General features: G+C 45.1%; 1 protein-coding gene across 6 annotated transcripts in view; it reads right to left on the bottom strand.

Annotated features, from left to right (window-relative positions):
- Nucleotides 1-18,031, bottom strand: part of LOC133139894 (lysine-specific demethylase 2B-like) — a 43,384-nt gene that overhangs the window by 3,545 nt on the left and 21,808 nt on the right. For 3 of the 6 annotated variants that reach the window (XM_061259345.1, XM_061259348.1, XM_061259349.1), the window contains 6 exons: nt 8,182-8,406; nt 6,483-6,626; nt 5,467-5,553; nt 4,671-4,985; nt 2,547-3,424; nt 975-1,138 (listed from right to left, as the gene is read on the bottom strand). In XM_061259345.1, the coding sequence (XP_061115329.1) occupies nt 975-1,138; nt 2,547-3,424; nt 4,671-4,985; nt 5,467-5,553; nt 6,483-6,626; nt 8,182-8,406 (1,813 nt within the window). The remainder of the gene's footprint in view (nt 1-974; nt 1,139-2,546; nt 3,425-4,670; nt 4,986-5,466; nt 5,554-6,482; nt 6,627-8,181; nt 8,407-18,031) is intronic. The other 3 variants (XM_061259346.1, XM_061259350.1, XM_061259347.1) reach the window with 2 other exon arrangements.

Raw genomic sequence — 18,031 nt, 5'->3', positions numbered from 1 at the left:
TAAATGGAGTTAGTGCCACAGCCGATACTTTTACCATTTAACAGCTCTTGCGGGGATCACCTAATTTCCCTGATTATTTGGCTTTTGTAGTGGTTGAAATATAAAACTGCTAACGGGGATAAAAGTACTGTGTTCAATGAGCCAGAAAGACCTAAAAATAGAATAAAAGTAGAGGATTTGTGAGTTCCCGGGACCAGGGCCATCCATCACCATGATGATACCCCAAACTCACCCTCGGAGGGCCAGTTCCTTCACAATTGAACCACTGTTGGATAGGATACACAATGCTCTGACACAGCCCTTTCAAGGCAAAAAGAGAGCCCCCTCCCCAACCCCCTCCCTGACTCTCCCCGCAATGTGCTGATGTGGCAGAGTATGCCCTGGAGTCATTTCTGCTTTATAAATGGAAAACAGCTTACAGTACCAAAATCAGCTTGGAATAATGTTGCCTGTTTCACATAACTCTGCTCAGTTACATGTTGCAGGAACCTTAGAGATTTCCATTAGAAACAGAGGTCCCATGTGAGTTTCAGGTCAACAAAAACCGCCTGCTCTTCGAGTGATATGCCTGAGTGCTTTATCTTGGTTGCAAAGGGGGTGCAAAACCAAGTAAACTGAGCTAATAATCTATGTCACATTGAGCAATTGATATTCTGCATGTATTCTCATTGAAATGTAACATCCCAAGAAGACATTAATGTTTCACGTGAAAGAGAGCTGATAAGACCACATCCGCCCTGGTTCCATCAGTTGCCACTTCCTCACATTTGTTGGGCTGCCATTGGTCAGAAATATCACACAGGAACTGTGACACCAGTCACACTTCTTTATTTTTATTTCACCCGGCTAGCTTTTGTTTTCTGATATCTTAAACAAGATGTATATTTCCCCCTCATCATCTTAACGTTGAACTAATTTATAAATAAATGTAAATGCAATTCTTGACTCTCAAGTTCCCTCTGCATGAAACCTACCTGGCAGTCTGTTAATAAGCCAGCTTAATTGCTTCTTTGAAATGTTGGTCCAGCTCAGGTCCAGAGACATGGGCTGCCTGCGGATGATGCCACTGAGCATGAGTGGAGTGATGGATTTGCAGCGATTCAGGTCTATCCTGGTCCACAGCCTCTTGTCACAGCACCTGAGGAGGCAGGGCCAGACACAGACAGACACAATCAGCAGCCAATCAACAGAAAGTGTCACAGTCAGGTAGACATTCATATCGGGTAGACAAAGACCCCCTGTATGTCTCTGTGTGGAACCATTTAAAATCTGTTCACAAAAAAACCTTTTCCATGCCTCCCAAGGGTCCTGCCATACGCAACTCCCCTACACCTGGGTTACATTTTTACATTTTTGAACATTGAAGAAGTTATAGGGCTTCAAAGGCAATTTACTTGTATGTTGAGTAGTGGGTCATGCATGTCGGCATTGATAAGCATGAATCAATATAGCAGCTGTTTTTAATTAATTTTTTACTATTCATATTTGATAACATTACTCTTTATGTGAAGTTCTGACATTACAGTAAGCAATAGTGAGGCTGTTTTCCAAGGAAACATATGATTTATGAATCACAAAGCACAGGAAGCCAAACAAAATCCCCAGGGTGGGGTTTCTGAAGATGGGCTGAAGGTAACAAGGCGAGCCAAACGGGCTGGATGAATGTGAAGTGATTTTAAAAATCTAAAAGTTCAGACATCAGGAACGGCTGGCCCATGTAAAAGTAGGGCTGTACCGATTAATATATTAATTAGACTGATTAATCATTTAATGCTTTAAATTATTTTTCAATGACATGCACCTTTGCCATCAAATTTGAACAAGTAAGTAATCCAGTTGCTGTTGTCTGGGAAAGAGGAAGCAGCACAAAATCATCAACATCTGTGTCATTAAATCTTCTGGCATTTACATGGATATTTTGGATACAAGTCAGACGCAGAGGGAAATGTAACCATAGAAAAACAATGTGTACTGTCTGCTTTTTAAACAGAGTTTTTTGTATAACGGTCGAGTGACTAGTTTACATTATCAAATTTAAGCAAAGCATCTGATGTACCTACTGTTAGCTGGCTAAATGAAAACGATGACGGGCAACCTTCCAAAGACCCATGTGACTCAGCAAGACTGGTGGCATGAATGTTAAGCAAACGACTCGCGGTCTAAAGTCAACAGCACTGAGTGCAGTGAGAGGAAAAGCACTTACCAGCTGAATAGCTGTATGGATTGCAACAAATGGCCAGCCAATAACATGGAGGTTAGAGGCAGCCCTACAGCTAGCTTTGGAACCCAAGAAAATATCTATATTACTATTTAATGAATGGGCTTAAAGTCTCCCAATTAATCTACAGATTAATTAAAAAAAAGGTTTTAATTGGCTGACAGCCCTAGCAAAAAACTGAAAGAAAAACCAAACTGCTTTAATTTACAATGACTTTCCATCCAATAATCCAGGGGAGGATATTTATTCTCTTTCCCCACAAGCCTGCCATTGCTGGGAGGTTTTACCTACCCACAGGCCACAGTATGGCTGTTTGAGCTTCACTCACCATCTGTTCCAGGTCTTGCAGACACGCATGCAGACGCACAGCTCTCTGTGGGGGAGGTGGCCGAAGATGGCCATCCACACCTCGCGCCGCAGCGCGTGCGTCTCTCCGTCCACCAGGGGCAGGCGGTCGGGTGGGGGGCTGATGGGTGGGGGCCGGATGACATGGCGCTCCATCTGGACGCACTTGGGAGGGGAGCGGGAGGGCGGGGGCCGCACGCCCTGCGAGCTGCGATTGAGGCCCAGCGGGGAGAGCTGCTGGAGGTTGGGGTGGAGGCGCAGCTCTCTCGGACCGCCGTTCATCTCCCGGCTCTTCAGGCGGAGGCGGTCGGCGGCCAGGTCGCCGCCGTTGTTCACAAGGGTCCGCTTGGGCTCCTCGTTCTCGCTCTCGGGCTCCGACTTTAGGGGCTGGCAGTTCTCATTGGCCAGGCTGTCCTCGGTCTTCTGGATCTCCTGGTTGAGCTCCTTGCTCAGCTCCTTGCTCAGCTCTTTGTTGGGGAGCTTGCGTTTGCGGCGTGCGCGCATACGGCCCTTCTCCTGCTCGCCCTCGCTGCTGGGGCCCGCCCTCGGGGAGCTGGAGCGCGATTGGTCGCTCTCTCGGGCCGGCGTCCTGACCGGGGGGCTCAGCAGGTCCTCCCCTGTGTCCTCCTCATCGGCTTCCTCTGCCCCCTCTTCCTCCGCCTCTCCTGTGCCTTCCTCCTGCTCATCCTCCTCCTCTTCCTCCTCCTCCTCTTCTTCCTCCTCCTCCTCCTCCTCTGGCCCCTGCTCGCGGTCCGACTCCCTCTCCTCCAGCTCCCTGTCCTCCTCGTCCTCCTCCTGCTCCGTCTTGATCTGCCTCAGCAGCTTGGGTATCAGGGGGTCATCGGACTTCCAGGATTTTCTCTGTGAGGGGGGGAAGATCACAGGGTCATCATCACATGGCAGGGCCTCCAGCAGGCCTCTAGAGGGCAGCACTACCAGCTGCAAAACAAGACCAGAACCACAGCCCTGCAGAGCCATGCAACTTCACAGAGGGGTCTTCAGGACAAAAACTTTACATGACCACAGCAGCACAATGTTGTGGACAGTATTTGAGCTGAATTTGGGAATGAGGAGTGAAGGAACGGTCCGTGTTGAAGCTGCTTGCTGACTCACCCGGTTTCCTGCCAGGTTCTGACCTAAGTGCTGGGGGAACGCTATTCACTGGGTGCAGCTGGAGGCATTGGGGATGAGGGTGCACTTAATGAGTACAGAGGATTAGAGAATATTACAACCATAACACCGAGCTGCTGTATCAAAGGCATGTTTGTGAGAGTTCCTCCATGTGGTTGTTACCATGGGCAACGCTCTGGCATTGTGATTGGGCGTCTGAGCTCATAACCAGGCTGCATAGGGCACTACCACTGCACCAGGCACTTAACCAGATTGCCTCAATTAATACCCAGCTGTGTGAATTGCTCCTTGCTCCGCTTATTTACAACTGATTGTAAATAATAATGCAATTCATGTCACGCCAGTACAATTATCAGCAAAGCAAATTAATATCAACCATCAGAGTAAGCATCTTGCAGAGAGATAGGTCAGTTCTGATCATATCAGATCAGTCCTACATTTATTTTCAGTCAGAAATGGGTCAACAGTCATTCCTACAGGTAGCAATGCAGCTGGCAGCTGGCTGCTGATCTCAATTACAAAATTTGCAACATTTAAACATGACTAATGTGCCCTTGGAATGAAGCCAGGAGAATGAGTAACACAGTGGCCTGCTGGTTCCCCTGAGGTCTCTCACACCCACACTGCTAACACTGTACTGGAGCTCAGCTTGCCTTTTTGGTCTCGTGAAAAACAGCCATCTTCACAAAACGTCTATAAATAATACAAGACAATAAGCTGCCACCCCCTTTTCCTCTGTGCCTGTTTAAATACAATCTCATATTGCACTGGCAACAAATAAACTCCAGACAGATTGCCATTCAATATTAGCCTTGTATCAAAATTACATCAAAATTGTGACTGTCCAACTAAATTGAATAAGTCAACATATTTTAAATGTAATAATATTACTGAAGTACCAATTATACTTCTTGGGGGCCCACGCCACTAAGGATAAAAACAGGAAGGAAGAAGATAAGAGCAGAGAGCACCGTACCCGTTTCCGTATGACGGGGTCTGGGTCCTTGTCAAAGAGCTTCCTCTTCTTCCTGAGCGGGTTCTCCTCAGACCTGGGCTGGAGCAGGCCGTCCGGCAGTGGGAGGGACGGCCGCTTCTTGGGGGGCTCCTCAGGCTTACGCTTGGGGGTCTCCTCCCTCTCGGCTTTCCTCTTGGCGGTGGGGACCACGGCGACCGCAGGGCTGGCTAGGTCGACTTCATCCTTCACGTCACGGTTCGGACGCTGTTCCTTCAGCAGGGATCCGGGAAGGTTGGAGGCATACTTAAACCCAGGGCCTCTTTTTTGCTTGTAGGCCAAAAGGTAGGAAAACAGCAAAGACGACTTTATACCTTATGCCTATCGCAATCAGGTAGCTAGCTTTCATTAGACTGCAGGTCTAAAAGGTACTAAGGAGCTAAATGACCATGCCTCACATTTCACAAAGCTGAATGGAGTACATAGCACACAGCAGTCCCTGTCACATAGTAAATGACAAGCGGCACGTGACAGCATCTGATCTTTACATGAACAGGAAGTATGAACCACAAAATAAAGGCACAGTCATTTTTTAGCCAAGGCAGACAGAGAACTTGAAGCTTTAGAGCTGAGTTCAGCTTTAAGTAAATGTGGAGCTCCATATTCTCAAAAGATTTACGATGAAAATAAATCTCATACATGGTCATTTGATTTTTAAATCATGAGAGGAAACGAAAAAAAGGTTTGAAAAGCTTAATGAAAAATATTAATATAAATCACATACCACCTATAGTACCTGAGTCCCAGCATAGATACTTACTTTCCCCGTCTTCCCAGCATGATTGCATTTGGGACATTCCCAGCAGTTAGGAAGCTCGTCATTCACTACTCCACCTGCGTCTTTGACCTGAGGGAAAAGAGACAGAGAGAGTTAGAGAGACGGAGGGGAGGGGGAGGCTGATCTGCCCCCATTCTGCCCCCCTGCTTCTCGGCTCAGTGAACGTGTTCAGACATTCTGAAAGCTGAACGAGAAGGAGAAAGTAAAAGCCTGGTTTCCTCACCGTAGTGATGAGTAAATAGAGAACCGAAAGTCTGAGTGAAGACCTCCCCCTCTCCACCTTCTCTGTTTATCAGTTTAATGCCCCTTCACCCCTCAGGCACATCATAAGACAGCTTCAAAAACAATACCCACCCACCCACTCCCCCAAAAAAACAAGCATGCTGACAGTAAATTGTTATAGTGCTGTTTGAAGGTCAAATTCCTGGATTGTCTGGATTGCAATGAAGCGATCCGGTTCCATTATTTTTTAAGTGCCATGTTCCTGCTGCTGGAGTTCATGTTTACGAGAGGACGGTTTCCTTGGTTGGGGACTGCTCTGGGCGAAGCTAATTTGCCTGCACTGGGGCTGAGAGAGCTTGCAGAGAGGCACTGTCAGCTGTTTTGCATTTTGTTTTACATGTAGCTCATCAAGCTGAGCCACAACAAGGTGTTTTTTGTTTTCGTCCAATCTTGGCAGTCACTTTTCTTCCTCCTGCTATCCAAGTCAAGATTTAGCTCATTTGGCAAGGGAGGGAGAGGGAGGGAGGGGACTTTTGTCTTTTATGGGAAAGCAATGGAAGGATATTGTTTATCTGCCAGCACATAAAACCGCTAACATGTCCTTCAGCCTGTGATTGAAAGATTTGCTGAGTCAACAGAGGCGCAATAGGGCATGTTATTGCTCTAGCGGACATAAGTGCTCTGAATGGCTGTGGTGCCACTTGTTGAGTAGGACGCACATAGACATGGGCCCTGGATGACAGGGCCGGTCACAAAATGGAGGTCCCCATGCTCACCTTCAGGCAGCCAGGATGCACAATCTCATTGCAGATGGAGCACTCCATCAGCATGACATTGAACTTGTCCTCCTCTTCCTCCACTGTGTCCTCTTTCCCCGCCTCTCCACAGACCAGGCACACCGCAGTGTGGGGCAATACAGGCTGTGGAGAACAGACTGTCTCAACACTGCTGTCCTAAAATCCAGAACACTGTGCACCCTAACATGCAGAAAGCTGCACTTCTATCAAGGTGAACAGTGCACACCAAATATACTGAACACTGTGCACCTACACATTGCATTTGGGGAAAGTAAAAGAGTGAACTGTTTGTACTTTACATGGTGAACATGGAGTACAATTTAAAAATACTGTGTGCAGGGCACTGTCTCTCCCTACCACAAAAAACACAGAGCATGTAATATACTTCACATTTTTCTCTTAACACTGTTCTCCCAGCACACTGAAAGCTGTGCACCTAAAACTGAACCCTGGCCATCAAACACACTAAACCCTGCCCATAGCACAGAGCACACTGTGCACCTAAGACAGTTATTACTGTGCCTAATGTACTGAATAGAGTACATACTAACAGCAGCGCTACTAATACTCTTAAGACTGAGCAACCAACAGACTGAATGCTAAGTAAACAAGGAATAAACCAGGCCAAATCAGGCCAAGCTATAAGAAATAGCTTGAATCATTGTGATAGTTGGCCATAAAACATACCCCACAATATTAATCCATTTCTCATCTATTTTAGTACCACACTCAGCGAAACATTGATATTATTTTGCACTATTTCCTCAAAGCCTCATCAAGGCACCACTTGAATATCAGCTGTGCATGAAGGAATGCCTAATACTGCTGAACTGAATCACAAATGTGCCCCAAGCCACCCCAGTTTATAAGCGCTTTTTAGCACAAGACAAACAATTAAACCACAAGACTGTGTAATCACTTTCATGTAACATTAAGGATTGCCCCAGGACAGGCATAGACAGCCTATGTGCTCGGTCTAACCTGATAGTATAATCTTTTAGCAGAATGAAAACTAATCTCAATGCAGAGCAGGACATAGTTCTTACTACAACTTTTGTACTTTCTCACAGAAACTGACCACAGTTATTTATAAACACACACACACAGACTCAGAGACACACTTGCACACACAGACACACATGCGCACACACTGATGTAGACTACAGATAACTTAAGAATGCAGAAATGGAGGATGTTAATCTTTAACAGAGCAAATTTCAGCCTCGCTCTGTGATCATTCCAGTTTATCATTGTGAAACACCCAGACCATTCAAGTTATTTTACTGGACCACACCTAAAACATTGGCCTACACTGACTATTTGTAATCTAAAAATGGATGTATCCTCACCAATAAACTGGCTTTTAAAAATCTGCAAATACAATGTGTATGAAAAGCATTCAAGCAGGTCATGTCCTCTGAATTGAGACAGAAACTACACTCTCAGAAAAAATGGTTCCAAAATAAACTCTACCTAGTTTGCACGTTTTTTGTTGGGTAAAATGGTTCTTTGTCTGTGAGCTTTCACACTAAAATAGGTTCCTCTATGGAGACAAGCGAAATAACCTTTTTTTCTGAGAGTGTATGGTCTGTTTCTTTCCTACAACATTTGCGCACATTACTCTGACACACACAGGAGCAAAGCCCCCCCATCCCTCCTTGTCCTGGGCTGGACTCACCGCGATGCACTGCCTCATGATGCAGGACTGCTTCATGCGTCCCGGTCCGCCGAACTTCTTCATGTCCTTGCAGAAGTGGCACTCCCCGCACTCGGTCCGCAGGCAGGCCTCGCACTTGCGGCACCGTGTCCTGCGTCTGCGTGCCCCTGACGTGGAGCGGCTCGCCGGCAGCTTGACGGTGGTGGATCCCGCCATCTTGGGCTTGGGGCGGTTGGCAGGCCGCTGCTGTGGAACAGACGAGCTCGGTCAGCCTCTAATGCAGCAACAACCCTGTCAGCCTCTAATGCAGCAACAGCCCTGTCAGCCTCTAATGCAGCAACAGCCCTGTCAGCCTCTAATGCAGCAACAACCCTGTCAGCCTCTAATGCAGCAACAGCCCTGTCAGCCTCTAATGCAGCAACAGCCCTGTCAGCCTCTAATGCAGCAACAACCCTGTCAGCCTCTAATGCAGCAACAGCCCTGTCAGCCTCTAATGCAGCAACAACCCTGTCAGACTCTAATGCAGCAACAGCCCTGTCAGCCTCTAATGCAGCAACAACCCTGTCAGCCTCTAATGCAGCAACAACCCTGTCAGCCTCTAATGCAGCAACAGCCCTGTCAGCCTCTAATGCAGCAACAACCCTGTCAGACTCTAATGCAGCAACAACCCTGTCAGCCTCTAATGCAGCCCTGTCAGCCTCTAACAGAGCAACAGCCCTGTCAGCCTCTAATGCAGCAACAACCCTGTCAGCCTCTAACAGAGCAACAGCCCTGTCAGCCTCTAATGCAGCAACAACCCTGTCAGCCTCTAATGCAGCAACAACCCTGTCAGCCTCTAATGCAGCAACAGCCCTGTCAGCCTCTAATGCAGCAACAACCCTGTCAGACTCTAATGCAGCAACAACCCTGTCAGCCTCTAATGCAGCCCTGTCAGCCTCTAACAGAGCAACAGCCCTGTCAGCCTCTAATGCAGCAACAACCCTGTCAGCCTCTAACAGAGCAACAGCCCTGTCAGCCTCTAATGCAGCAACAACCCTGTCAGCCTCTAACGGAGCAACAGCCCTGTCAGCCTCTAATGTAGCAACAACCCTGTCAGCCTCTAATAGATCAACAGCCCTGTCAGCCTCTAATGCAGCAACAACCCTGTCAGCCTCTAATGCAGCAACAACCCTGTCAGCCATTACAAAAATGTGGCTGCCAAACCTTGAATTTGAATTTGAAATTGAATTAATAATTATAATTGAATAGGATTTGAATTGAAATGTAAATTAATTGAATAATAATAAAATATATATATTTATAGGAAAAAAACAAAATGTTGACTGAATTCTGGCGTTTCTCGTTCTCTTGTTCTTACATTTTCTATATTTACCTTACCTGTACACTGGTAGATATGTACAGATCAAATTCAGACGAGGGCCCTTACCCATGTCATTGCCGGTGAGATTTGAACCCACAACCTCCGAGCCCAGTTCCTACACTAATCCACCCCATCCTGACAAATACCCTTGGCCTGTACTCAGGCCTCTCACTCGCTCTCACCCCTCAAACAATGGCATGGTCTTGTGGAATGTGTATGCAGTGAGTCAAACAGCATCATATCACAGAGTGAGGAGTGGAGCACTGACTCAGGCAAACCTGATAACCTACTGACCTACCCACATCTGGGGACATTTACAGGCCCGTCCCAACACGCTGCTACTGTCTTAGGAAATTTCCAGCAATATTCCATAATTCAACAACAACTCTGGGAATGTGTCATCTGGCCAGCAGGTCAAAACCCCCAGGATAAAGATGCAGGTGCAGCATGGCTGAAGAATGTAACCCTTACATAACAATGAAATACCACCACCCACGATAGACAAGAAGCGCAGAAACATGCTCTTTGTTATGAGGTACACGGTAGAGGCTTGCTTCTGTTACATATTTTTGATGTCTCGAGTCAAAGGAAAGCCCTTGATTCAAAACCACCTGTGTTTTTGGACTCTCCTGAACCTTACCTGGCTAAAAGACAAAGTAGTTTCAGGAGAGTACTCAAAAGGCATACACTTACTTAAAAGTACATAAATTACATGCTACAAGGAACAGAAAGCACACTAGGCAGGATCTGGTTACAGATTATTAAGAGCAGAGGAAGCACTGGGGGAAAAACTGCGGGTCAGCTGACGACTCTGGGAGATCAGAGCAGACATAGAAAGCATGAAGCCAACACTCACACTGTGCTGAAAGCTGATCCCAGTACAGGCATTCCTACAGCCAGCTGCACACAGGGAGCAGCACAGCGTCACTGTCTGCAAGGCAGAGGAGGACACTCTGTCTTCTGTCATAATGACCCTACTGCAGCGCCGAAGGGCAAGGCAATGCTAAAGCTAATGCTACGTCATCCACGTAGGATCATGGCAAACGAGGAATGAGGACAGGTGAGGGTTATCTCACGCATTTCCTTGACTGCTCTAGTGCGGCTCGATCAAAGTACGTGTGATGAAGCCCTTGAGAATTTCTCCAGTGATGTGGTGGGCATGTGAGTATTGAGGTCAGGATGACCGCATTCGAGAGGAATCTGCTGTCGCTCTTCAATCTGATGTCGGTTGCTATACCTTTACAGACTGAACATGCAAGCTCAGTGTCAAAGCACAGTGACTCAAATCACCCCAGGGAAAAGAGAGATGATTGAGGCTCAAAGAATGAAGCACATATTGTGTATTTACACACACTCCCTCCCTGTTTTTTATTCCTACATATTCGGTTCACATCAGTAAAGGGGAGGAAAAACATGTTAAAATGCCAACATGAAAGAGACTAGAGAAATCATTATGGAGTGAAATACTTCTGTGATCATTCATCGTCATTTTACAGATGATTAAGAATTAAGCATTCTCCCTTCCATGACTCACCTATTCATCTGGTCAGTATTTTTTTCTCTTAGCTACTGACTCATAGTCAAACCCTACCCTTTTCTCTGCCAAAAAACAAATTATGTCACCCTGTAGATTCATAACTGCTGCATGCTCCAGGTTAGATAACTAGTGAGTCTGACAGACAATGTCAGCTTGACAGCTGCTGGGTAAAGCCAGGGGACAGGCTGAGTGGAGAAAAGCACTGTAACGTGACACTGCTGCTACCCTGGCTTCTGTTACCTGTAGCAGAGTTAACAATGGCCTGCCTATTTATAAACCTGTCACTGTCATGGTCTGTGATCCAGCCACTGCAGCCTAGATACTGTCAGCTCTCTCGGGGATACAGTGACACCTAGTGCCACCAATGTCAGCCTGGCTCCTTATTCACATGCAAAAGTCATATTGTAAACTGCTTTGGGGTCACTCCATCCCATTTAAGAGAGGAAGAGGGTAAAGTGAGGTGCATTAAAAAGCCTGCCCTCCACCCCTATCAAGGATGCAAGGTGGGAAAATTGAAACCATGAACATTTGAACATGCTCAGCGAGTGGCTGAATGAATATCAGGATAAACAATCATAAAAAAGAGGCTTCACAAGATCACTGAGCCCACAATCATCTTCTCAAACACCAGCTTAAGTACACAATAAGCTTCACGCCATAGTACTTCATTTTCAAATTCCAGTGTCCTCTTGGCAACACATCTGCTTAATTATCTGTTTAAAACTAAGCCATTTCAGGATAGAGGCAGAAGTTGAAAACTACAGCAAATGGCTTCTGTAAAAGGAGGGGGAAAAGGGGCTTTCTTTGATGCTGAAACATTTTAATTCCAAGGTCCAGTTATCTTTTCTTCCTACACAGCCTCTTTTTCATGGCTTCAGGCCAATGTGGCAGTGTGTTCCATAGATTTAGATTTAGATGGGTTCGATGTGTGTGTGTGCATGCGAGCATCGGTTTACGTTGTGAGGCGGGCTGTTCTGATTTCTTCAGTATATGAGATGAGATTTATGCAAAACATCAAAGAAATTCCAACAAGCGCCTCCATCCTCCTGTTCCCAGATACCCAGGATGCATTGCATCACAAGATTAGCTGTGAGCCAGGAACAGGCACTCGACAGTGGTCACACAGGGTGACAAAAACAAATGTAATCTTTTTTTTTTTCAAACAGTTACTGGACTTGTACTTGTGTCTTGTAAAAAAAAAAAAAAGACAAGCTATCACTGTTGAAGTTAACCTGTCTGCACAGAATTTACTGATGCAAAAACATTAACACTACAATATGTTTATTTATCCAGGTTGGTACTAAACAGATGTTAGATAGGTTAATACAAACCTATGGGGATATTCCTCACTAGTCCCCTCAGCACAGAGCAGTACCAGCGTCCCCACAGGCACAGGTGGGAATTTTACAAGTCTTGTTAAACTATTAATACTTTAATTGATTTTACTGGCTGGGGGCTTTTAATTGGTTTCTGTACTTTCCACCACTGGGTGATAGTTCAGAGGAGTTAAATGTGGTGCACACAGGGAGGTAGGAACTGGTGTACGTACAGTGAACACGCTGATACAGCTACTTACAGAAGCAAAGCCTGTGTCTCTCAGATACTGGTCCGTAACCAAATCCCACAGTTGGCTGTGCTCATTCTCACAACCCCCCCCCCCAAGCAAGCTTTCTACAGAACTGTACCCTTCAACATGAAACCATGAACACAGCCCGACAGTGAAAACATAAGGATCATTGTTCATCTCTAACAGGAAAAACACTCCCATTGGGAAATATGCCCTGAGTTTGACATGGACCATAGGGACTGACTGTACCAAAACAAACCTGACATAACGGTAAATAACACAAAGACCTGTGGGTAATATTCACCAAGTAGAGGACAGCTTAAGCTCCACTAATGAATAGTGGGGGGGGGGGGGGGCTTTTAATGTTTTGTCTGTAAGGAATGCTGCCACAGACAATGCTCAAGTGACTGATAAAACAGAGTACATTTCAATTTATTCAACCGCATTTTCAGAAGGCAGAAATTATCATATGATATAGCCAACAACCTCCCCAAGAAACCCCCAGCCTGGGGCTGTGTCAATTCAGCAGCCTACAGATAACAACTAATCCATGGCCCCTTGAATCACAGCTCACTGACAAACATGGGCCCTCTGACAGCATCTTATATAATCTTCATTCATGAATTGTATTGGTTTAAGAAAAGGGAGAAAATCTTTTTAATCTCATAATAGCCATGTGCCATTTTCACACGAAACGTACAGTGTGGGCTCACAGGGAGAACAAAGCATTGCATCGCGTAATGGCTGACTGTACACTGTTGCATCCTGGGAACACAAAGGCCCTGACTCATCACATGACTGTGCTGCTCAAACCTAGCCAGCCCTTTTTGGATTCTCTTACAGGCCAGCCAATCTTCTCACAAGCACCTACACTGCTTTTTTTCAAAGCATTCCTGTTGCTTTCACCATCTGAAAATCTCAGTAAATAAAACTAATTCAAAATGGAAGCATATAATTACAGCATTTCCAAAAAAATCTCATTTAAAATGATCCATGAAACTTTTTCACTGTAAATGTATACAGAAGAATGAAGAACATGATGTGTAATTAAAAACACTGACAATAAGCCTTGCTCCAGGACTTCATCCATGACTATAAATTCTTCATAAGTGAGAACATGTTTTAGTTATTCTTGGAGTTTTGGGAGTTTTGTAGAAAGGTCTGAATCATGACTGGCCCTCTGGTTATGTATCCAACTCTAGCATTGGCTCTGATCTGTGCCATTGGTCCACTGTCAAATCTTGGACTCCCATCCATAGCCAGGAGTCCTGCCTCATCGCACAACAGCGACAACTCTGGTCAAACTGGTGCTTGCCTGTACCAGCTGCATATGATGCACAGTTGCCAATGCAATGCTGCATGGCAGTGTACTGTAGTTAAAAAAATGGTGACTGCCTGTATGAAATTTGGAGTTTACCCCCATTGACAGAGGATGGAGCAGTGGTAGGGTGTACAAATAGGAACTGGGCAGACAGATAACAAGTATGTTTTCTCATCTTGAATAGCTATATATAAGCCATACAGTCACATTTTAAGAGTTAAACGATTTAAGGACAACCTAATATAGGGAATTATATAATCCAGCACTAAAGACTGAGAGGGTCTAAAAGCATACTGATGTCATACAAACTGTTCCTATCACCAGTGACAAAAATGTTTACTTCATCAAATGAATCATGGGTCAAAATATTATCGCCATTAGATGACATAAGACTTGAGTGAGGTTGGTGAAGCACAACATCAATTTAAAGATTGCAAGCAGGTATAAAATCCATTCAACTAAAACATATATGAAGCTCCTTGACATAAATTGCTGAGGTTCTTGCAGCTGACATTCTGAGACCTTTGAACAAGACAAGCTGCTTTTCCAGTGTGTACTGAATACAAAGTCTTATCTCAGGAATGCTCCAGGCTGGACACAATTAGTCCAGTGTGACTCAATCAGACACCCCCCAGCCCTGAACTCGAGAGAACAAACATTACCTTTGGACCCCAACTCGTCCTTTCAACTTGACCTCTGAGCATCAAATAAGGCAATATGCCATTCACACATTCTGCCTTGTATTGCCCTCTATTTCCTGAGAAATAAACAGAAACTACAGGAAAGCAAACAGAATGAGTGGGAGACCAAGATAAAGGTTTTTCATATGAGTTTCTCATATGTAAGTCATTTCTCATACTGAGGCCAACTGAAAGAAAGATATTCATAATGGATTCCTGGATTTACAGGGTGGTGCTTGGACAGTGGTTATTAGTAAATCTTTTCAGACCTTATCCACAAGGGAGTGAGGAAGATGATGGTGAATCACAGTAAATCCCACAAGGGGGTCTCAACAGGTGTTCAATTCTTCAGTGTGATCTTAGCAGATGCTCTGATCTCCTAGGTTGAAAGCAGGTCTAACACAAGATGCCACTGACTACATATGGAAAAACACTGTATATTGGGGCAACACCTAATATAAAGTACTATGTGCCAATCTTTTTCTTATAGGGACATTACATTTTGTGAGCATGTGAAAATCTGATTTTCTGTGAATGACGATTGAATGAAAAGGCTTTTTTTTATTAATCTCCTGTGAAATAGATGATTGCGCAACCAAGCCTACCTGGAAAGGATGACTTCTGAATGACATCTCTATGAGTCACAGAGCAAACATCCGCTGTAGTATCTCGCCTTTTTATGAGCAAAGCTTAATCTGTGGACCCAGAACAGCAGAGCAGGAACACGCACCCTCCCCCACGCAGCTGAACCAGTGTCCTCCCACCTGCTACACAGCTCTGATCTTCAACATAAAGGCCAGCTTCATGAAGACGCCTTCCACAACATCAGCCAAATCGGGGTCAATCTGGGCCTGAGGCACCTTCGCCAGCAAAGAAACCCATCAAAACAAGCCTGACCCCTAGACTCCACGGGTGCATTCAACATGCTCCACCCCCACACAGATATTTAGATACGAGTCTAAATTAAGAACATCAATTCTGCACAATGCCTCAGAAAGAATGCCACTGGTCTTTTTATTTTTGTATTTCTCTTGTGTGCACCTGGAGTGTAAGATATATTTTAAGTTCATATGCAGTTGAGTCTTGTCCGCTGGTACGTGGGAGTAGTGTTTTATGAACAAAAGGCATCACAGCTGACCGGCATTTAGCAGCACTCATCCCACAGCATGCTAAGGGCCGACATAGCCCCCGCTCTGCGCGGCCTGAGGACTCTGGCTGCTGAAAATCGCTGTGCTCTGAGTCATTGTTCCAGCATGCAGTGGGAGGGACTTTAAAGACTTGCCACCCTCCCAGCTCTGTGGACAGGCCTCAGTCCAGTATGGTGGAGTGCTGGAGATGTGCATTACCTGAACCAGGGCTGAACATCAACAGGAGCAGCTGCACCAGAGCCCTCTCGATGCAACAAACACACAGCAGCATGTCACAACTTCTCTTTCCACACCTACACAGTGTCATTCTCACCGAAACCAATGTGAACTCTTAGCTAAGCAAATCAGCTTTCTTTTCTAGTGGCTCACTTCCTGAGATGAAACCAGTAGCTAGTAATTCATTAAAAAGGCATGCCATCTTGTAAAAGAACACGTATGAAGTAAGCTCTGTATTGCTTCTTCTAAAGCTCAGATGCAAGGCTGTCCATAGTTTGGGTAAACTGGCGCATTGTTTACAGCTTTGATGAGTCAATTACAACACTCTAAATCTCTCCACTTTTGTCAGGCCATTCAAAATGAAAGTAAATGTAGACTAATTTTTAGTAAACCAAGATGAGATCAAGAGATTACATTTGTCCCCATCCCTTTGTATTAACATGTCTCTGGTCTTTTTTTTTTAATCTTCAGATAAGTATTTCACTGAATAAATCCTACAACCATTTCAACAGGTTACATCTTCACTCCACACCATCAGAACAAAAATAAAACATAAAGTTCAATTTCAAAGTGATTTTTTTCCTCCACAGAATTCTGAATACCTCATAGGTATGAACTGCCAGAACAGGTCTATAAAACAAGACCCAGGGGCATAACAAGAGAAAAACCACAAGAGTGAGCAGCCCTTCTCATTGTTCCACTGTTTCTGCTCCCACCCGTACCCCTCCCCCACTTCTGCCAAACAAGATGCCTGTAGCCGTCTTAAAGGCGCAGTGCAGTGGGCACTCAAAGGAATATGTTTGGAAAGGGCTCAATAATGAATCCCACCCCCCTTAAAAAAAAGAACGAGGAAGTGATCCATAAGAAACATGACGATTCCCCCACAGGATTTTCACACTGCACCAAAAGTACCCTCCCTAAGTCAAGAAGCACAAATAATTGCTGACCGGTTGTTTCTGTAGTGGACTGTAAAGGTGTGTTGTGTTCATTGGATGCACGAAGTAAGCTTGGATGCGTTATCCTTTAAAATGTTTCTGTCCCTACATTTGTTTCCCCATGTATGCAGGAAGGACTAGGCAGACAAACCTAAAAATAACCATCATTAACAATCAGCATTTTTTTTTTTAAATCACAGTACACACTGGTGTGTTGCAGTTACTGTCCTGTGTCTTACGTCGATGAAGAGCAGTTGAACACAAACAGAAGCAGCATGTCTACATGGAAGAGACAAAAATCAAAGACACAAACTAATCTCCAAGGCTGTACATGTTCGTGTGACCACATCACTGAGATGTCCACAGCTACAGAGGTTATTGGTTGACATGGGAATGCAACTGAGAGAGCTGTCCACAAGGTTGCAGAGGGCCACACAGTAGCCAACTGGTGGATCAGGCAGCCGTATGCCAAGATTTCAGTTTAGCAACAAGTAAAAAATTAATAAAAAATTGCACTTACGATGACTGTATGATTAGAAGAGCACTTCATGGGTATTTTACTAGTTATGGATGTGTTGCTTTAACCTATGGACTTGTAAATCGCTTTGGATTAAAAGCCTCTGCCAAATGACTAAAATGTAAATGTAAATGTAAAGTGATGTGTAAATGACCGTACCCCAGGCCTCACACGAAGGCCAAACCCTCACAACAACCCTCCTTAACTACACAGAATGTGTGAGGTGGCCCACTGTTGAAGTAATGGCACAGTTAATGGTTTAAGGATACCAACCAGCCCAGGACACAAACGCCTGAGTGACTATTAAGAAACGCATTACGCAACGCATTCAAATTCAAAGGCATCCCAATATTCAAAATGCAAAAATCATTCTGTGATTTCAGAGGTAAGGGACACCTTACATGCACCATGCACAGCCTTATTGCCCCCCCCCCTACATGTGCATCAATTACTGCTCTGTGCTCTCCCAGTGAAACATAAGAGCATGACATGGTGTGACAGTCACCTCTCTGCATGGCAAAGGCCTCCACTCTTTTACTGTACCGGACCAAACAAAGTCACACCGTCAAGGCAGAACAACAAGTCTGGGC

The sequence above is a fragment of the Conger conger genome, chromosome 11 (genome assembly GCF_963514075.1).
Source record: "Conger conger chromosome 11, fConCon1.1, whole genome shotgun sequence".
Taxonomy (NCBI): domain Eukaryota; kingdom Metazoa; phylum Chordata; class Actinopteri; order Anguilliformes; family Congridae; genus Conger; species Conger conger.
This window is presented reverse-complemented; position numbering and strand designations above follow the sequence as displayed.